The sequence below is a fragment of the Eurosta solidaginis genome, chromosome 3, assembly GCF_040869045.1.
Source record: "Eurosta solidaginis isolate ZX-2024a chromosome 3, ASM4086904v1, whole genome shotgun sequence".
Lineage (NCBI taxonomy): Eukaryota > Metazoa > Arthropoda > Insecta > Diptera > Tephritidae > Eurosta > Eurosta solidaginis.
In genome coordinates, this window is record NC_090321.1 from 264,126,863 (window position 1) to 264,149,669 (window position 22,807).

Below are 22,807 nucleotides of genomic sequence, written 5' to 3' on the forward strand. Positions count from 1 at the left end.
TTTGTATCACTTTCTGGCTAGGGTATTGAGATCAAAACGTAGACCTGGGTAATCCTGGGATGTGTTTGTACAATACGGGTATCAAATGGAAGCTGTTTATGAGTACTTTGATACGTGGTATTTTTCGTACCCCTGGGTGACCTGGGTGTACGGTATCAAAACGTGGACCCGGGTACCCCTAGAATGTGTTTATAGAATATGGATATAAAATGAAAGCTGTTGACGAGTGCTTGAGTACAGAGTATTTTTTATACCGCTGGGTGACTAGGGTCTCGAGATATAGTCAAAAACGTGGTCCCCGATACCCCTAGAATGTGTGTGTAATATGGATATCAAATGAAAGCTGTTGATGAGAGCTTTAAAGTAATAATTCATTGTGATATTCGATTTAGTCGCATCAACCTGGCAAAACTGATAAACATTAACCTGGGTCGATTTGCATGGACTAAAGTTAACCGATATCGCCCCATCGATTTCTCGATAGGATTTGGGCTCAGGAAAAAAAGTTCCACTACGCATACCTAAAAAAATTATTTTCGAGCCTGCGAGAAAAAATGGCAGTAGGGTAAATTTTTCGACCAAAACCCACCTCAAAGCCCAAAAAAATTTTTTTTTTCAAAAAACTGTTGTAAAAACGTTGGCGATAACAGTTTTTTTGAAAAAAAAAAAATTGTTTTTGGGTTTGGTCGAAAAATTTACCCTTTCTCCAATTTATTTTTCGCAGGCTCGAAAATTATTTTTTTGGTTATGCGTAGTGGAACTTTTTTTCCTGAGCCCAAATCTTATCGAAAAATCGATGGCGCGATATCGGTTAATAAATCGACCCAGTCTAACCCACATACCTATTTACATACGTCCTATTCGATTTGCCTGAAATTTGATATATAACTTTGCCTATATTAGTATTTACGATCCTTTTTTCCGGGAAGTAGACCAGAGACGGACTGGGTCTGGCATTAAGACTATGACTGGGGCTGAGGCTCGGAGTGGGACTGAGACTCGGAATGGGACTGGAAGAAAATACATACCACCCTCTGGGACTGGCAATAAGGGATGAAGAAGAAGAGAAGAACTTGAGAGAAGAGAAAAGAGGGGAAGCAGAAGGAGACTGAGAAAGAGATAGAGTGAGACCAAGATATAGATAGATGAAGCAAAAAAGACGAAGGGAGGAGTGAATAAAAGGATTAAGAAAAAGTGAAGAGGGGGGAGGGCAGAGTTAGACGGAAAAGGCTTATTAAAATGTATGTAAATAGACCAAATTTAGGTCAGAACAACGTCAGCCGGGTCTGCTAGTTCATAACACGACTATACAAAAAAAATTTTGTTCTTTGTCCTAAAGTTTATCTCATGATTTTCTGTTCTATTATAAACAAAAACGAAAAGAAAATACCTTTTTTCGGTATAAAGTTTGCTTACGTAAGAGTTATAGTAACAATACTCATGGCGTTAGAGTGATAACTAAAGATATTTGGAAGGGAAGTTAAGCAAATTTTATTTAAATAGTAAATTAAATAAAGTAGACATATTTATTTCTTTTTAGGTTGGTATCGCGGTGAGAAAAGATCTATGCAACACCAAGAATCTGGCGAGAACCAAAAGACCACGTCAAAGACTGCTAGAGGTAAAAATGCAAAACCTATCGAATATCCTGATCTTGAATCTTCTTCTGCTCCAATCACACACGATCTGACATGACCATTACCAGAGCCACCGAAAAAAATATCGCAGAGAAGTGGCTCATCTCTTAGTTCTTATAAAAGCAATGCCGATAACGAGTTTTTACCGACACCAGAACAACCAAAACATTATTTCATCACTACTGAAGATTTTAATGATTTGATTAGAGATTTATATTTACTAAAAAGTAAAGCGATTTAAACTCCCTTGGTGTGACCAATTGGCGCCGGTTGGCGGAGCGAAGGAGCGACCGGCGCGCCTTGTTGGACGGCCATAACCGTTTAGACGGTTAAGCGCCAATTAAGTAAGTAAGTAAGTCAAAAGTAAAGCAGAGCTTTAGGGTCTTCTTTGAACAACGTTATCAAGGCCAATATAATGAAAACATGATATGAGACTATATTTGCGGTTTATTGAGAGATAGTACCTATGAACATACAAAAAAAGTAAAAGTGTACACTTTTAAATCATTTTCCACTTTTTTGAAAGTTATTTCAATATTAAAACTTAATAAAAATATTTATTTGAATTGTTTCATTTCTTAAATTTAAGTATGTACAGTTGTATGAATGGATTTTTTTCATCAGGAGTATAGCAAAAACGTAATTAGGAAAGCAAACCTTTTCATGCCATATATTTTTTTTTCGTCAAATTGCGACCTAAAGAATTGAAATTTAATGCTTTGAAGTCAAAGTCAAATTTTGTGTTGACCCACAATATGTGTTTGATATTCTATTTTATAAATATTATGACATTTATGTTCGGTTTTTATTGCAAGTTTAAACTCCAGTTAAAGTTGACTATACACTATACATCGACCCAGCCACTTCGGCTGTTTAAACTAAGATAAGCAGCAAAATTATAGGCTACCGAACAACGTAGCAAAGTTGAACTTCTAGTCAACTTTAACTAGCATTTAAACATGCACTGCAAAGCTGGGCTATATAACACTGTGCAACAGCCGGCACTTTTTTGTAGAGATTGAGGCTTAAGTAGACAAAGCACTATCGCCGTTTTTCGAAGTTAGCCTACAAAAAATAGATATCGGCTTTCGAAGTTCCAAATTAACGCGTTCAGCAAATTAAAAAAGTAAAAATGTGGTCGTGGTCGGCCTTTTTATTTTATTTGAATGATTGAGTTCTTTTTTTTTTTTTTGAAAAATTACAGTACGAGCAATTCCAGTGGAGAGTATGTGCAGACATGAAAGTAGTAGCCACTATCATGGGACTATCTGACTTTTCACCTCGTATGACAGCTATTATACTAAATTTATGAAAAAAAAGAATTGAGCACTTCAAATAAGGGAAAAGAGCGCGCCACGACCACATTTTTACTTTTTTAATTTGCTGAACTCGTTAACAAAAAAAAATTTAATTTGGAAATGTAGAATTTCAAACTTTTCAAACTTCGAAAGCCGATATCTATTTTCTGAAGGCTAACTTCGAAAAACGGCGATAGTGTTTTGTCCACTTAAGCCTCAATCTCTACAAAAAAGTGGGTTGGTGCAATACCCAGAAAAAAAGTTGATTTTGTCACATAGCGTAATAAATAAATTTCGATTTTTTCACTAACCTGATAAACTAAATGCTTTTTGCGAAGTACTTCTAAAATTATAGCACTATTATCATTATGAGCGCTTGCTTGTAGCGTTGTAGATTTAGTTGTTTTTTTTTCTTCACATGAGCGTGGCTTAAAATTTTGTGATTTAAGAAAGCATTGTATTTTTGCAAAATATTCCAGAGCTGTATATTTGTTAACGCTATATGGCACTACCTTACCCTGCCTATCAACAGTAGCTATCTTATAACGTACTCCATCAATTTGGAATTTTTTGGCTACATTCAAATCGGTGACGCGGCGTACTTGCACATCTGGCCACAAGTGAAATTGTAAAATACTTTCTAATCCAACCGTTGTATTATCTGGCTCATAAGTTAGTATCACATATTTCTTATTGCTATCCAATCCACAAAAGAGTGTCTTCTTCACATTATCCATTGACACACTCTGGAAGTTAGGGAAATTCGGCAGATTCGTTGTACCAGTTTCAGCTGCTAAAATCTGTGCCATATTTGAAGCAGCCTCATCTAAATCAGTGCTTGCAGTAATACTTTGTCCATACTTGCCTTCTTCATACACGTAACCAGGTGAAAAATAATGTAAATTTGGATATTTAGATATTTCATAATCACGGCATACACCAGTATTTTTTAATGCTTTACAATCGATAGCTGCTACAAGTAAGGTTTCACGCCATGGGTATAAACGTTCCGCCAATGCTTTATAATGTGGTGCATATCGTTGACAACGAGCACAATACGTATTATAAAATTCTACTAATATGCCACGATTCTGGCGTAGCACAGTGTCGTTAAAATTATTTACTGTAAGTAAAGCTATTTTATCATTTTGGTCATAAAGCCCACTTAGAGGAGCTTCGGATGTGCCAGCTGGTACTACATTTCCAGATGCAAGAAGCATCCATTGTACCACTAAGGTAAGTATTAATGCTAATTTCCCGGTTGAGATACAGCTTTTGGAAATCATTTTTGTTGTTGTTTAAGTGCAACTATTGGTTGTTTGTATAGTGCCAGCGCGAAAAGATTTTTCAGGTGATTGCAGGTGGCTGTTTATTTTTTAAATACACGTACAAACTGTATTACCTGGCTATTGTTATTGTACCTTAACTCCCTCTATTTCAAGGCCTTTAAAAGCGGATTTCCACGTTCTCTAATTGGTGCTTTTTCGTTGCTCCTATGCTGGTAACATTCAGGTTTGTTGCAGCCTCTCTACTGTGACGTTAGCTTTCTTATAAATCCTTAATATTAAAGAAAATTACTACCCTTTTGCAGTTTATGTTCAGAAAGGGTATAGCGAAAGTGTGCGCCCAGATAGTAACCTATATCGGATGTTATGTTTCTAAAACTACTCATGGAACAAACTCCATCCATGCACTTTTCAGGACCGGCTTGCCCGTTGACCTGGAGATATTACGCAAAATATGCGTATAAGTAACTTTTTTTCTAAAAATTGTATCTCGGAAACTAAAATTGGTAGAAGGGTCAAATCAACGTGAGACTTCAGGTCATTTAACGAGGCATGTTATGCAATTTTTTTTAATTTTAGGAATACATTTTTCATTAAAAATGTTAAAGGGCAAAAATATAAAAAATATATTGTTACGAATATTAGCAAAACTAAGGAGTGCTGCCAGCTCTAAGCCGATCTAAGCAGTGACGTGAATGCACATCAATAATTCAATCATTATGTATCTACATAAACGAATCAATAATTGCGTCTACACATATGTACACATTCCGACGAGCAACATTTACATACAAGGCAGCGAGAGATGAGATGTCACACACCGATGAATTTACTTATACGCTTATGTGTGTGCGGGAGACTGTAAACTACAAACACATGCATATACCTTATCTGAGTTGTCACAAGAGAGAGCAATAATTTGTGCACGTAGTTGTGGCTGGCGATTTTGTAGCCGAAACAACTAGTAACTTCTGGAAATCGAAGAGCCTAGAAGTATGCAGCGTAAACTATAAAAGCGATGCAGGCGAGTAAGAAGTAATTCAGTTTGATTTGAATTGTCAAGCAGTTACGAGTAAGACGATATCTAGCGAGCAATAGCACTACTCAATTTGAAAGTCAGTTTCCTTTAAGATATCAGTTTGGTTTTTAAGCTATTCGTTGCACAGTTTGAGTGCTATTGTGAAGTATTTTAATAAAGGCCATTTTTCCGTTATTCAATATTGGAGTTATTTATTCAACAGTTTAGCGATACGATCCTAGCAAAAGGGCAAATAAGAGGATTTGCAAGTAAATTCGTTACAATTGGTGTCAGAAGAGGAATTATTGAATAAATTCTAGAGGACAACAAGGACATGGCAAAGTTAAGTGAATTGAAGATCCCGCAACTGAAGAAGGAGTTGGAGAGCCGTGGATTGAATACAAGCGGCGTTAAACTCGAACTTCAGGCACGGCTACGAGAAGCAATGGAAGCAGAAGGAATTGATGTGGAAGAGCATGTCTTTCATCTTGATGGCGAGGAGACAACAAAAATTGAAGAGAAGAACGAAACATCGCAGACGGTTACCAGTACAGACTTGAACATGATTTTAGCTGCAATATCTGCTCAAACATCGACAGTGTCATCTCAACTGGCAGAACAGAAGACATATATGGCATCACAACTAGAATCGCAGGAGACACGCATAACATCCAAGATTGAAGCACAAGAAACGCGTATGTCAGAAATGTCGACACAGATTACATCCAAGATGGAAACTCAACTGGAAGAGCAAAAGACATATATGACATCTCAGTTCGCTGAGCAGTTGAAAGCACAGGAGGCCCGCATATCCTCGCAGCTGGAGGCACAGGAGATAAGGGTAACATCAAAGCTGGAAGCACAGGATACAAAAATTGTGCAGCTCGAGGACAAAATTGATGCCGAGATAGAAGCTTTGAGAGGTCGTATACAGGAGTTGCAAATGAATCGCCCAGCAGTTTCAGCGAGTAATCCAAAGGTAAAAACACCATCCTTTGACGGTTCTGTTCCTTTCCAGGTCTTCAAGCTACAGTTTGAGAAGACCGCAGCAGTGAACAACTGGAATGCGGAAGATAAAGTTGCTGCACTATTCGTGGCATTGAAGGGGCCAGCAGCGGAAATTCTACAGACGATTCCCGAAGGAGAGCGGAACAATTATGAAGCATTGATGGCTGCTGTAGAACGACGTTATGGAAGCGAGCATAGGAAACAGATATTCCAAATTGAGTTGCAAAACCGCTACCAAAAAGCAAATGAGACATTGCAGGAGTTTGCTTCAGATATTGAAAGATTGGCTCATCTTGCAAATGCGGACGCACCCGTGGAATACACTGAAAGGGTAAAAATCCAGAGTTTCATAAATGGCATACGGGACGTGGAAACGAAGCGAGCTACATACGCAAACCCAAAGCTGACATTTTCTGAAACGGTATCACATGCATTGACTCAGGAAACGGCCTCACTATTGAGTAAACCAGCATACAAAGCTCATCGTGTAGAAGTGGAAAGACCAGATTGGGTAGACACTATTTTGGAAGCACTGAAGGGATCACAACAGAAAAATGCCGGAGTTATTAAATGTTTCAAGTGCGGCAACCCAGGTCATATTGCACGACATTGCAGCAGCGGTCCCAATAGCTCCAACAATGTGGGTTGTCGTAAACGCAGAGCAGAAGGTGATGAGCAAATATCCAAGACCACTCAATCGTTAAACTAAATCGAGTCAGCCGCAAGCTGGCTCCCGCAATTGAATGCCCCATAATCTCTATCTCGCAGATTGGAAGAAGATCGAGCAACCTTACTGTTGGAGGACATGTGGACGGAAAGGAACGGTTATTGACTGTAGATACGGGTGCATCTCATTCCATCATTCGAGCGGATTTAGTCAACAAAAAGATAAGACCATTGCTTGGAGCAAGATTACGTACAGCCACGGGAGAGGACACCCAGGTAATTGGAGAAGTAGAATGTGAAGTCGCAATTGGGAACGTCATGGTAGTACACAATTTTATAGTGGCAGAAATTGTTGATGAAATCATAATTGGAGTGGACTTCTTAATCGACCAGGGCATCAAGATCGACATGCAAAGCAAGACGATGCGATATAAAAACATGGATGTACCACTTAATTTCGGCTACGAGAGAGGCTACAGCAGTAAACGAGTGCTGGTGGAAGAGAGTCAGCAAATACCACCAAAATCCGAAGCAGTCATCTGGGCAAAGGTTGATGGAGATTGTGGGACAAACAAATTGTGGGTTGTCGAAGCAGCAAACAAATCAGCACTAAACATACTTGTAGGAAAAACCCTGGCTATGACAAAACAAGATGGACGTATTCCGGTAAGAGTACTCAATGAGTTCAAGTCACCACTCAAACTGACTAAAGGAGCTATTTTGGGAAGATGCCAAGAGGCTGAAGTGGTTATTAACTGTGAACAGCTCCAGGAACACGTTTCAGCTAGTAATACTGATCTTTCAAATGACATCAAGACATGGATGCAGGGACTAGAGGAAGCATATCAGAGTAAGGCAAAACAACTGCTCCTAAAGTACGCGAACATATTTGACCAGAATGATTCTAAACCAGGCCGCACCAACGTTGTGAAACATCAAATTGACACTGGAGATGCGAGACCGATCCGTCAAGCTCCACGTAGTGTTCCACTGGCGAAGCGGGAAGTTGTGAGTCAAATCATTCAAGAAATGAACGACAGCGGCGTCATCGAACCATCAGCTAGTCCATGGAGCTCACCGGTAGTACCTGTAAAAAAAAAAGGATGGAAAAATGAGGTTTTGCGTGGACTACCGGAAGTTGAATGACGTAACGAAAAAGGATAGCTACCCATTGCCAAGAATTGACGACATTCTGGACTCGCTATCTGGTACGAAATGGTTTTCCACGCTGGACTTGAAAAGCGGCTACTGGCAAGTGGAGGTGAAGGAGGAAGATAAAGAGAAAACAGCCTTCAGTGTCGGTGATGGTCTTTGGCAATTTACAGTGATGCCTTTTGGACTTTGTAATGCACCAGCTACTTTTGAGAGACTCATGGACCAGGTACTGAAAGGACTACATTGGAAAACATGCTTGGTGTACCTGGACGACATCATCGTATTGGGCAAGAACTTTGATGAACATCTTAAGAACTTGGAGGAAGTTTTCCAGAGAATAGCTGGCGCTGGTCTGAAGTTAAGTCCCAAAAAGTGTGCGCTGTTTAAAAAGGAAGTCAATTATTTGAGTCACAAGGTAACGACAGAGGGCATCTGCACTGCGAACGAAAAAATAGAGGCTGTACAGGATTGGCCAAGACCACAGAATCTACATGAATTGAGAAGTTTTCTTGGGCTGTGCACATATTACCGCCGATTTGTACCAAATTTTTCCAGCGTAGCCCATAGCCTCCATGAGCTTACAAAAAAAAACAAAGCTTTTGAATGGAAGAAGGAGCAAGAAGTGGCTTTCCAAACATTGAAGGAGCGTTTGTGAACTGCCCCAATGTTAGCATATCCGATTCCAGGAGCAACATTTATTCTAGATACAGATGCAAGTGGATATGCTATAGGAGGCGTTTTATCACAACTGGTCGATGGACAGGAGAAGGTAGTTGCATATTACAGCCGTTCGATTGGAAAACCAGAGAGGAACTACTGTGTTACGCGGAGAGAGCTGTTGGCATTGGTAGAGTGCATTAAACATTTTCACAAATACCTCTACGGCCAGCGATTCCATGTCAGGACAGATCACGCAGCATTGAAATGGCTTCTGCAGTTCCGTAATCCGGAAGGACAATTGGCACGGTGGATCGAGCGACTTCAAAGCTATGACTTTTCCATTGAGCATCGAAAAGGTAGTACCCATGGAAATGCCGATGCAATGTCACGAAGGCCATGTAGTTTGGAATGCAAGCACTGTTCAAAGGCCGAGGCTAAAGAAGACATTATAGATGTCCGGCTAATGACTATAACGTGTACGGATGAATGGGACAAGGAACAACTAAGAAAGTGTCAGCTAGAAGATACAGATCTGTCACATGTTATGCAAGGGCTCGAACGAAACGAAAGACCAAGCAGAGAGGATATGTCAGCAGAGAGTCCCATTGCGAAGTCATATTGGGCACACTGGAACAGTTTGGAATTGATATCCGGTTGCTTGCATCGAGTATGGGAGAGTGAGGATGGTCAGTGCAAGAAGAAACTTATAGTTGTTCCCAGAAAGAGGATTCCTGACGTGCTCAGCGAGTTGCACAATGGTCCAAGTGGAGGCCATCTTGGAATCACGAAGACACTCGAGAAAATTAAGCAGAGATTCTATTGGGTTGGTTGCCGTCAGTCGGTCACCGAGTGGATTGCCAATTGCGAGGTATGCAACAGAGCGAAAGGGCCCAAAACCCGAAGTCGTGGCCAGATGAAGCAGTATATTTCAGGTGCACCATTTGAAAGGATCGCCATGGATGTCGCAGGTCCATTTCCTACTAGCAACCGCGGAAACAAATACGTACTGGTGGTTATGGATTATTTCAGTAAATGGCCAGAGGTATACTCAATCCCAAACCAAGAAGCAGAAACAGTAGCAGAAGTGGTTAAAAACGAATGGGTTGCAAGGTATGGAGTACCAATGGAGTTACATTCTGACCAAGGCAGGAATTTTGAATCAGCTGTGTTCCAAGAACTGTGCAAGAAGTTGGGCATTCGAAAAACACGGACAACTGCATTGCATCCTCAGTCCGATGGTATGGTGGAACGTTTCAATAGAACATTGGAGGAGCATTTAAGGAAAGTAGTCGACAAGTACCATAAGGACTGGGATACACACATATCATTATTCTTGATGGCCTACCGATCGGCAGTACATGACACAACGGGCCAAACTCCCGCAAAGGTAATTTTTGGCAATGACCTTCGACTGCCAGCTGATTTGAAGTATGGGATAGATGCCGATGCGGAGAGGAATGTCAAGAAATCCACTGATGTCTTAGAAGAAGAGCTGAGAGAGATACACGATCTGGTAAGGCAACGAGCAAAGATTATGAGTGACAAGATGAAAGCGAGGTACGATAAAGCAATTAATTCGGAAGGGTTTCAGGAAGGAGATTTGGTGCTGCTATACAACCCACAACGAAAAAAAGGTTTGTCCCCGAAATTGCAGTGTAACTGGGAAGGCCCATACAAAGTTGTAAAACGGATCAACGATGTAGTGTACCGCATACAAACCACTACCAAACCACGAACCAAAATGAAAGTGGTTCATTTGGAGAGATTAGCAGCGTTTAGATCGAGAGATTTGTCTGATCGGGACGATCAGACTTAGGTGGAGGGCAGTGTTACGAATATTAGCAAAACTAAGGAGTGCTGCCAGCTCTAAGCCGATCTAAGCAGTGACGTGAATGCACATCAATAATTCAATCATTATGTATCTACATAAACGAATCAATAATTGCGTCTACACATATGTACACATTCCGACGAGCAACATTTACATACAAGGCAGCGAGAGATGAGATGTCACACACCGATGAATTTACTTATACGCTTATGTGTGTGCGGGAGACTGTAAACTACAAACACATGCATATACCTTATCTGAGTTGTCACAAGAGAGAGCAATAATTTGTGCACGTAGTTGTGGCTGGCGAATTTGTAGCCGAAACAACTAGTAACTTCTGGAAATCGAAGAGCCTAGAAGTATGCAGCGTAAACTATAAAAGCGATGCAGGCGAGTAAGAAGTAATTCAGTTTGATTTGAATTGTCAAGCAGTTACGAGTAAGACGATATCTAGCGAGCAATAGCACTATTATTTTGAAAGTCAGTTTCCTTTAAGATATCAGTTTGGTTTTTAAGCTATTCGTTGCACAGTTTGAGTGCTATTGTGAAGTATTTTAATAAAGGCCATTTTTCCGTTATTCAATATTGGAGTTATTTATTCAACAGTTTAGCGATACGATCCTAGCAAAAGGGCAAATAAGAGGATTTGCAAGTAAATTCGTTACAATATGTTAGTCGCCTTAATGTGCGCTCTTGCTCAAAGAAAGTGCGCGAAAAAAATTGGTGCAACAGCTTGGAAAAAAAAGGACGTGTAGCACTCGGGGACTGCCACGGTAAAGCTAATGCATATTATCAACTTATGCAATTATAATATTTATGCGACATTTTGTTTTCTTTGATGTTAATTCAAGTTTTGTCTTTGATATTAATTCAAGTCAAAATTTTTAAGCGTGGTGACCGATAAGAAAACAAATTTTTTACTTTTATTGAATAAATGAGAAGTTAATATTGGTTAAAAAAATTTTATTATTATCTTATAAGATATGTACATAGGTTATTCAGTAATATTTATAATGGAAATTATAGGTTCATGGTAAATGAAATAGGAAACATACGTTTGAGACTTGATATCCTCTAAACATCTTGAAAATACCGCGTCAATGGTGGTCCCATATTTTCTTGTGGATCCTTTTGGATCATCATTTATTTTCAAATTGAATTCTTCAAAAAGAAAACTTGTCAACCGCTCTGTTTTTTTATCAGCGAAATTGATGTTGAAATCGCCGGCCAAGATAAGTGGAAATTTATTAGCATTTGTACCAAGTATTTTTGCCACTTCTTCAGAGTACTCCAGTAAAGTGCGATGAATAAAATGCTCTACCTCGTCCAATTTTGGATTCGGAGAAATGTAAATTGCTACCATGACAATGTGTAGACCATTTCTAAGTTTGCATAAGCATGCACAAATATCTCCAACGAATGAGCACCTAAAATTAACATCGCTAACGTGTGCAATATTTATTACAATATTCGGAGTCATAATATTAGTAACGTTGTTGTTATTTTGGTAAATAGCTACACCACCCTTTGGAGCAGTATCTCGTTTGAATTGACCAACATTTGAAATTAGGTATTTCAATCGGATTATCACGCGTCATGCAAGTTTCGGTAAGAAGTAAGACATTTATTTGTCTCGTAACTGAATCTTGTAAATCATATTTGTGACTATTTAGACTTTGGCAATTGAAAGTAATTATTGAAATGCCATTTCTATTACCAATGAAATCTAGGACACTTTGAGCTATCGTCTGAACACTATTTAAAGACAGTCTTTTGAATTCTTGCAACAAAGATTCAGTCGATACAGCTTGGTTTCGATTATGATACAACTTAAATGCGGCATTATCGTTTTTTGTCGTGATATACAATTTTTCAATATTTGTCACCCGAGAGAGCGCAACATAAACGAGTTCCTGAGTATGTGCCTTACTATACTCATATACTATTTCGTCAAAAGTTCCACCTTGCGACTTATGTATAGTTAGAGCAAGAGCTGAAGCTCTAATGGAAAATGTTTGCGTTTGGCTATACATTTTCTATCCGATGTTAATGAAATATTTGCTGTTCGTAATTCAATGGGTGCCATCTACAGCGCAGTAGTGAATAATAATGTACACCAAAGACAACAACCAATATTAGCATAAATAGATCCCATTTTATGTAATCAGCCTGTTGCTAACACCGAAACTTTTTCGAACATTTTCGAACCTTTTTTGACAAATATCCGTTACGGTTTTTATTGATTTAGTCGCCAAGCCTGCGATAAAATCTATGCAATAGCTTAAAAATAAAATGTAATTTACCCGCAGTAACTTTCCATTTTATTAAAGTAACTAGCAGACCCGTCAGATATTGTTCTGCCCTAAATTTGGTCTATCTACATAAATTTTAAAAAGCTTTTTCCGTCTAACTCTGCCCTCCCCCTCACTTGTTCTTAATCCTTTTATTCACTCCTCCCTCCGTCTTTTCGCTTCATCTATCTCTATCTTCGTCTCACTCTATCTCTTTCTCAGTCTCCTTCTCCTTCCATCTTTTCTCTCAAGTTTTTCCCATTCTTCTTCATCCCTTATTGCCAGGCAAATCGAATAGGACATACATATGTAAATAGTTATGTGGGTATTATTAATTCATGTCTTTATTTCGGCTTCGCATGCATATTTATCAATTTCGCCAGGTTGATGCGACTAAATCGAATATCACAATGAAAATTACTTTAAAGCTCTCAGCAACAACTTCCATTTGATATCCCTATTACACACACATTCTAGGGGTATCCGAGTCCAAGTTTTGGCCTATATCTTGAGACCCTAGTCACCCAGCAGTATAAAAATTACTCTGTACTAAAGCACTCATCAACAGCTTCAATTTGATACCCATAATGTAAAAACACATCCTAGTGTTACCGCGATCCACGTTTTGGCCTATATCTCGAGACCCTTCACAAATAGGTATGAAAACTACCCTGTACTAAAGCACTCATCAACAACTTTCATTTGTTATCCATATTCTATAAACACATTCCAGGGGTACCCGGGTCCACGTTTTGGCCTATAACTCGAGATCCTAGTCATCAATAGGTACGAAAACAACCCTGTACTAAAGCACTCATCAACAGCTTTCATTTGTTATCCATTTTGTATAAACACTGTCTAGGGGTACACGGGCCCACGTTTTGGCCTATATTTCGAAACCCTAGTCACCGAGGGGTACGAAAAATACCCTCAACTAAAGCACTCATAAACAGTTTCCATTAGATAATAATCTTGTACAAACATATCCCAGGATTACCCAGGTCCACGTTTTGACCTTAAGACCCTAGCCAGAACGGGATAAAAATTATCCTATGTCTGTCTCCTGGTCCTAAGCTACCCCTCCACCAATTTTCAGCTAAATATGTTCATCCGTTACTTCCTCTTCAATCACTCTTTATCTATTAAAAAAAGCGCATCAAGATCCGTCGCGTTTTTTTTTAAATGTTTAAGCATTCAAAGATACATAGGGACAGAAAAAGCGACTTTGTTTTATACTTTGTAGTGATGTACATCCATACATACCTATAAACCTACGCCCGAAGTTAAATAACGCAGCGAATGCTATATATGTACGTATGTATGTGTCGCATCAAGCCTCACTCAAAAGCAATTAGCGCGCACAGTTCACAGCGAACAACCACACAAACACATATTTTTGGTAAAAATGCTACTTTTGTTTAAACAATTTGGCTGATATAAGAATGGAATCAAGTATTTTTTTATGCAGATCGAAGGTAAAGTTTTACTGAAAAGTTTAATTTTTAAATCCATCAATCCGTTTACCAGTTATAGCTCTGTAAACAAAAATTTTATGATTTTTTACTACATTTTGGCAATTCTCCACGCCCCTATAATATATATCTTCAAATTATATTAACTGTACCATCTCACGTAGCTAAGTTTTCAAATGCAAAAAACCGTTTTAAAATCGGATCATTCTGTGTGAAGTTATGTGCATACATGGCATTTAGCGACTTTATTTTATAAGATTTATAGATACATTCTTTTCAAAACATTGGAAAACCCTGTGGAGAGTGGAAATATGTATATTCATGGCGCGTCTAGTCTTTTGTAAGTAAAAATTGATACTTCGTATTTTTGCTTACGTGCGCAATATAAAAAAGCCAGTTAGTTTCTATTTTAACATATGGGCAAATCCCAAAAACTTTAACTTTTTTGGATACTCCGGTTTTACACACGGGCAAAAAACTTAAGTCCAGAGAAAAGTACAAGGGCATTAAGTTTGACCTTTTGAATATCCGATCTGATGATTTTAAAAATCAAGAAACTTGATAGTAAGTTTTTGCAGAACTTCGAAACGTAAAAAAAGTCGATGTTTACACTTTTTCAAGCGATACCCTTGATGTTTTTTTTTTTGAATTTTTTCGATACAATTTTGAGGCATCGCTGAAACGCTATGGAATTTAAACTGAATGTTATTTTTGAGACGGAGATTCTAAAAGTATCTGAAGATGTTAATTTAGCCGAAGTTGATTCCATCGAGTTTAAATGCATCCGAATCTTACTAGACCGGGGTCCACCGTCTTCTGATCTATCAGTGTATATGCACCATATTTCACTGTTACAATCAGTCAATTCGATGATAAAGTCCACGGACTCAATGATTGTTTTAGGCGACTTTAACCTGCCACATATATCCTGGAATACCGTTGATCACAATATTGTCCCCGTATCATCCAAGATGCATAACAATGACTTTTTGGATGGAATTACTGATCTTTGCCTTAATCAGATCAACTTCTTTCCAAATAAGTATGGAAAATTCTTAGACTTAGCATTTGTTGACGACATATCTAAATTCTCTATAAATCGGTGTGAACCTCTTGTTTTGCCAGAAGACGCTTACCATCCTTCTCTTGAGATAACTTACGAAATCATAAGCAACGAAGTCGGCTGCACTAACAAAACATGTGTCTCTACCAGATGCTTTGATTTTTCCAAAACTAATTTCAACAATTTAAATAAAGAGCTTTCTGAGAAAACTTGGCCTCGATATAAAGAGGATGTAGAGGAAAACGTTTTACATTTTAATAAAACCATTTATACTTTATTTGAAAAACATGTGCCCAAACGCAAATGCTCGTACATTGAACCAGTGCAAGCCTGGTTTACTAAAGATTTAAAAGCTTTAAAAAATAAGAAATCACGTTTTTTCAAATTATATAAGAGAACCGGTTTACATTCTCATTATGCACAGTACGCTATTTTCCGTCATAAGAATTTTGAACTTAATAAAAAGTGTTATAAAGCTTACATATGTAAAATTAAAAGAAACATTATTTGCCACCCGAAGTCTTTTTATGATTTCGTAAATTCTAAACACAGAACTAACGGATTTCCTTCTGCCATGAAGTTTAGAAATAGCATTTCCAGCGACGATCAAGAGATTGCAAATTTCTTCGCTCAATTATTTCACTCTAATTACTCTGCTGTGGTTGATTCATCACCTACAAATTATCCGTATGAGCTCCATTCTAGTAACTCAATATATGCCCCACATTTGCTGCCTGAAGGTGTTCTACTACATCTAAAGACCCTAAAAGAATCCTTCAAATACGGTCTCGATTTGATCCCAACATGTTTTCTTAAAAAATGTGCGGAATACATTTACCAGCTCCTTACTGATCTGTTTAACCTCTCTTTAAAAAATGGCATTTTCCCGAGGGCTTGGAAGGAATCTTTTTTTATCCCACTCCATAGAAAAGGAAGCAAGTCGTCTATTGAAAACTATCGTGGAATAGCAAAGCTCTCCGCTATCCCTAAGCTTTTCGAAGGAATCGTTACTAATCACCTTACATTTTCGATTTCTACATTGATAGATAGTTCTCAGCATGGCTTTTGTAGAGCCAAATCAACCACAACCAATTTGCTTGAATTTACAACTCACGTCTTTAATGGGTTTAGAAACAATCATCATACCGACGTTATATACACTGATTTCAGCAAAGCATTCGACAAAGTACGCCACTCATTACTTGTTTATAAACTCGAATTGCTTGGTTTTCAACCTGGCCTAACTCGCTGGATCTCCTCCTATCTTTGCGGTAGAACTCAAAGAGTCATTTTTAAAAAAATTTGTTGGAATGTCATCGATGTTCCCTCCGGTGTGCCTCAGGGCAGCCATATCGGTCCTATTCTGTTTTTGATCTTTATAAACGATGTTTCCACAACTATAAAATATTCTAAAATTTTAATGTATGCCGACGACGTAAAACTTTTTAAGTCATACGCGTCGGTTGAAGAACGTTCTGTACTCCAGGCGGATTTAAATCGTTTAGTTACTTGGTGTAATGCGAATTTTATGCCTCTCAACATAGAAAAATGTAAATCCATGTGTTTTTCACGTGGGAACATACAGCCAGCTTCCTACACAATTAATGGCCAAACTCTGGAAAGCGTTGATGTTTTTGTCGACTTGGGAGTTACAATGAATTGCAAACTTAGTTTCAACCCTCATATTAATGCCACAGTCAATAAAGCGAGAGGAGTTTTAGCATTTGTGAGGCCGATATTAGAATATGGATCGATAATTTGGAATCCGCGTTATCAAGTTCATGTGGATAGACTAGAATCAATTCAAAAACAGTTTTTACTTTTCGCCTTTAGAAATCTTCAATGGGACTCTCCGTATAATCTTCCTCCTTACACTAATCGATTAAAACTAATAAATCTTCCTACCCTTGCAAGTCGTGGAGAAATGCTAGGTGTACTATTTATGGCTAGACTTTTAAATGGATCGATTTCCAGCCCATTTCTATTGAACGAAGTAAACTTGAATGTTCCATGCCGAGTTTCAAGGCATTATAAACCTATAATTCTTAAACAATGCAGAAGCAATTTCCAACTACACGAACCTTTTCTATGTTTGTGTGAAGATTATAACTCTGACTCGAGAATAATTGATGTTTCGGACTCGCTCTTTGCCATAAAAAAGACGGTTCTATCTTCTCTTAATAATTAAAAAATTATATTTATACTTTTAGTCTATTGTATTTTGTGAATCTATATTTCTCAGCTGATGAGTTTCTCTGTAGCTGAGCGATTTTAGATCTCGGCGCTTAAGAAGCCACTGCCTCTCAAAGACTCGGTAACAAAAAAAATTATAAGTAACACATAAATAAGAATTAGGATACAAAAAAAAAAAAAAAAAAAAAATAAAAAAAAAAAAAAAAAAAAAAATAAAAGTATAAACAAAAACAAAAAAAGTATGTTTGAATTAAAAAAAAAAACAGGATTAGCCTGGTTTCATCGGGCCACTTGAGGGCAGTGCACTGCCACAACGTCCGAGTTAAAAAAAAAAAAAAAAAATTTATGTGCCCCTCCAATACTCAAAACTATCATCATCAATCAAAATAGCGATACTTTTTTTTGTCATTTTCAATATTGAAAGTTTTTTGCTTATAGCTGTTTGAGGAAACTGGGTATTGAAATTTGGATTATGCACGATAATAGCCTATCAGGGACCACAGAAGTATACCATCAATTGCCTCATCTTGGAATATTCACGCAAGGAAAGTTATTGATGTTTGTACATGGGGCAAATATACGAAATTTTCGACAAAAATTGGTAATCGTCAAAAAGTGTAGAAATTTTTTTTTAACCAGGTTTTATTTAAAACTACAAACAAAAAATCAATTAGCTTTGCCCTGTGTACAATATTAATGTTTTAATGAAGTTCTGTACTTACATTACTTTTTTCATGTAATAGCCTTAAGATGTGGGAATATCGATATGACAACTACAGTAAGTTAAGTGTCTTTAAAATACCTTTTGTTTGATATTCATATTGCAGGTAAAAAAATATTTAACGGTTACACGGTTTCACATTTTTGCCAATATCTCTAAAACCGGGTTTCGGGTATCAACAAAATTTTACCTAAATATACCCCACATAGATATGTACATCCTGATAAAATTTCAACACAACGGTTAAGAAGTGTTTAAATAAGTAAACAAATGTAAGGTTTTCCGGGTTTATGTTTTTATCAATATCTCCAAAACCGGATCTCGGGTATTAAAACTTTTTTACCTAAATATACTTCGATCACATATCGATATGTTTTTAAAGTTTCAAAAGAATCCGTAGAAAGGTGTTAAAATAAATGTGTTGCAAACTTTGCGGTAAAAAATATTTCGCGGTTATTCGGTTTTATATTTTTACCTATATCTATAAAACCGGATCTCGTGTATCAAAAAAATTTTACACAGCTAACAGCTGCATATATTTTGTTAAAATTTCGATATAATCGGTACATAAGTGTTGAAATAAATGTATATTTAACATTGCGACCTCAATTTATATATATTTTGCTCGATCTTTTGACTATATGTTTTTGAGGCATTATGTAAGACGAGTAACGCCGGTGCACTATAACTCCAATTTACCCCTCAATATTCCTAACATAAAGATATTTGCGTGTTTTTTCTCCAAAAAACCAAAGTTTGGCGGATTTCCCCATATATTAGCTAATAATGTCGGACAAATGCAAAAATTGTAATAGGCATCTTCGTAAGATTTCTGTTATGTTGCAAATGTCGACTTGTACATCACCTGTTGAATATTGTTCAAGCACGGAAGAAAACAATGTGAGTATGGAGGATTTTGATTGATACCAGTGGCCAGTGGTGTCAGTGAAATTAAATATAAACACCAAAGTAAGTATAATTATATTGAAATTCCCTTTCAACGGGTTGCATCTACTCAAAAATAATGCATAATTGTCAAAAAGCCACTGGTATTAGTTTCATACTTCGAACAGGATATGTCCAAGAAACAATTGGAACTGCAAAAAAATTATTCAATATTGAAAGTAATCAGCTCATATTAATTGTATGCACCATATATACGCCATCAAAAAAGTATCAATAACTATTACCAAAGAAAATCGTACTCTGGTCAAATAAGACCAATTTTTGTAAGCTATTCACAATATGCACCACAAATGCTTTGTCGTTAATTTTTATGGGCCCTATTGCGATACTTTAAAAGATTCTTCAATCTTGAAAGACATTAATTAGTTCAGATAAGCGTGTTTTATTAAACATAGCTTTTTCGAGTGTTGCACCAATTTTTTTCTCGCGTACTTTCTTTGAGCAAGAGCGGACATTAAGGCGACTAACATATACTTTTTCGTCATTGTAAATCTCAGGGATCCTGAAAAAAAAAATAGTTTTATATTTTTGTCCTTTAACATTTTTAATGAAAAATATATTCGTAAAATTAAAAAAAAAAAAATGCGTAACATGCCTCGTTAAATGACCTGAAGCCTAGCATTGATTTGACCCCTCCTTCGATATACATAGGTTACAATCTGGGAGCACACTCACCATATATTTTCCGCTATATCCTTTACAATTCAAGTTCAGAAATCCCAATTTAAGTTCAAAAAATTGTAATTCAAGTTCAGAAAGTTACGATTCAAATTCGGAAAATAACAATTCAAGTTCAGACAGTTTGTAAAGAATTTTTCAAATTTTGCAATGGAAATAAAAGTATGTAAGATGGTAAATGTTAGCACTAATACTATGTATCTGTTAAGAAAGCATTGGACTTCTTAACTCACTTATATCAATTAAGCTCACATGAAGCAGATAGCGAAGAATAAACCCTTTCCTCTTTTCTCTCACCTCCTCAGACGTCAGTTACAAGGACATTCAGCTATATTCTAAGTTTCACAAGCATTAATCGGCATTGAGTATGACAGCAGTGATGACGAAGATATGACCACTTAAACAGTCTAACGCGTAAGTACTGTAGGCACAGATCAAGTCTTCCTCCAACTACCTCTCGCAATTCTGTGAAGGTCTCCCCCAACGACTGCTTCCAAACTGCGGTGTCGACTGAAGTAATTTCATGGCGTCTTCATGCACTTGTTGCTAAGAGTTATCCTCCGTTGAATTTCTAAGCTCGGGATGTACACGCCTTGGAGAAAACTTGGGGTACAGTATATCCAAGCCACCATTGTCAACGAAGCATCAACACTTCCACAAGTAACATATATGTAAGTATTACAACACGTGGTATGGATTGGAATAACTTTTGAAAAATAACACCCTACTTATATTGCTGAATTTGAATTGTAAAATTCTGAATTTAAATCGGAGATTCTGAACATGCATTGTAATTTTCTAAACTTTAGTTGTAATTTTCTGAACTTTAATTGGAATTTCTGAACTTTAATTGTAATTTTCTGAACTTTGATTGGAATTTCTGAACTTAAACTGGAAAAGATGTAGAATTCAACACCAACAGACACCAAATTTCACTGATAAACATTTATTAACTACCGTTAATGTTAACAAATATGCGATAACTAAGGTAGGTGGTAAATAGAGATTGGGGCAATCGTGATATTGGTTCCGCAACCAGTGCTGCCAAGTCGCAGAGTAAGAGTAGCGAAGCGCAGCTTTTGTTTACATAATTCGACGGCACGGCGTTGATTACTTTATAACGCGTTGGTATTGGTTATTCTTTAAGTACTAAGTTTGCGTTGATTTACTTTCTAACGCGATGGCATTGGTTATTTGCTGTTTTTATACTTTAAGTACTAAGTTTTAACCAATCTCGCGTTATTTTTGTTATTGCTGTACTTAGTTAGATCTTCTTACTTGGCAAGTACGTGGATTCATGGCTGGAATGGGATTCAGGGGTTGTTTAGACATAGACATACATAGCTTTATGACTTCACAGTTCTGCTAGTTCTGGAGCGTACTGGATCTTATGCGGCTATGCTAAATGATACTGATCAGCACCATAATTTACGTGACGTAACCCGCTTCAGGTCAGCGCTAAACTCTGTCACGGATGCGAGCAAGCAAGCGTCAAAAGCAGCGCCGCGCAAATTGGAAGAGAAGTTCGGCCTGAATCTCCTCCCGGGTAAATCGGGCCAAGTATATATACGGGGAATTCTTCGTCAAATCAGCCACCCCCTAATCCATTTCAATTTTGTAAAAAAAAATTTTTTTTTTGAGCACTCGAAAAAATTTGTCAAAAAGTGTAGGTTTTTATGCCGTGAGGTGTTTTTTAAAAATAAAGTTTTTAACCTGAAAAAGGCTGTCTAAATTGAGGCATCTCGCAAAAAAGTGTCACTTTTTAGTCAAAAATTATAGAAAAAAATATAATTTCTCAATAATAATGACCAAATTACTTATTAGAAATATTGTGGGGGTCGCTAAACATGAATCCGATGTCAAATTTCAAATTCAAGATGGCGGATCCAAGATGGCGGACAGTATTTCGTTTGCTCAAAAATTTTTTTTTCCAAAATTGAAATGGGCAGGGGGGGGTGGGGGTGGCTGATTTGACAAAGAATTCCCCATATATATTTTTTATGTAAATTACGTTCAAACATCTTAGAGAGACTGCTCGTAGCAGTATTTTGGCAGGCTTGCAACTTCCGTGATCCGTTGGTCAATTGCTTTGTGTGTTGCCTGCCACGCCTCTTTGGTGCTTGTGCATTTAGGGTGAGGCTAATTTCAAACGTTATACCCAAGATTATATACATCGTAATTGTGTTTTTTGTTTTCGAGGTAGGTCACGCCACCGGAAGTTGACACCTTGACTATCAAAGTTGTCGTTAGTGCGGTTGAAGTAGGGACTGAATTTATTTTATTACACAGTGTTATGCCAGACCGCCTCCATTTCCACACCCACAGTCATTACAGTGAACATTGTACTCAAGTAAACTCGGAGCTGCAAACTCATAACCACTTATAAAGCAATTGGCTTGCTTGCATGCTACACCTAAAAGAAACATACTGAAAGAAACTGCAGGCCTGATAAACACCGCGCTCAAAATCACCACGGTATATCTTCTTCTGTCTCCAGAACATCATCTACACAGTTAAGCGAGAATACTGCGTATAAAGGAGAGAAAGGAAGTGCTGAACTTTTTCTTCTTTGTACCCATAAACCTGGGCATCCTGACTGGCGTGTTCTTCTTGTTTAAAACTAAAGCCAACTAAAACACTTTGGAAAGCGCAGGGAGGAAGGATTCCGCCCTCTGCTGGCAATATCAGCTAGAGACTGATCCCTTGAAGTGCCTTACTGTCGTTTATTAACAAAACGACTAGCGTGCTATTAGGTATGAAGTAGTACGTACGTAGATCTTCTGGGGCCGAAATCGGTCCAAACACACGGTTGCTCGGAAGTCGATATACCCAGCTCCTAAATGCTCGATGTCCAGAGATCGTGA

The 22,807-nt window shown here is 37.6% G+C and overlaps 1 protein-coding gene across 8 annotated transcripts in view; it reads right to left on the reverse strand.

The window, feature by feature from the left end:
• The window catches only part of LOC137245491 (sulfhydryl oxidase 1-like), a 41,772-nt gene extending 20,841 nt beyond the window's left edge, over window positions 1–20,931 (reverse strand). Inside the window, exons 1-3 of one of the 8 annotated variants that reach the window (XM_067776248.1) lie at window positions 20,830–20,915; window positions 19,941–19,960; window positions 3,247–4,492 (exon numbers count right to left, since the gene is read on the reverse strand). In XM_067776248.1, coding sequence (XP_067632349.1) covers window positions 3,247–4,221 — 975 coding nt within the window. In that variant the 5' untranslated portion in view covers window positions 4,222–4,492; window positions 19,941–19,960; window positions 20,830–20,915. Of the gene's footprint in view, window positions 1–3,246; window positions 4,656–19,940; window positions 19,961–20,788 lie in introns of those variants that run through there. The other 7 variants (XM_067776246.1, XM_067776247.1, XM_067776251.1 and 4 more) reach the window with 7 other exon arrangements.
• Between the last annotated feature and the right edge of the window lie 1,876 nt (window positions 20,932–22,807).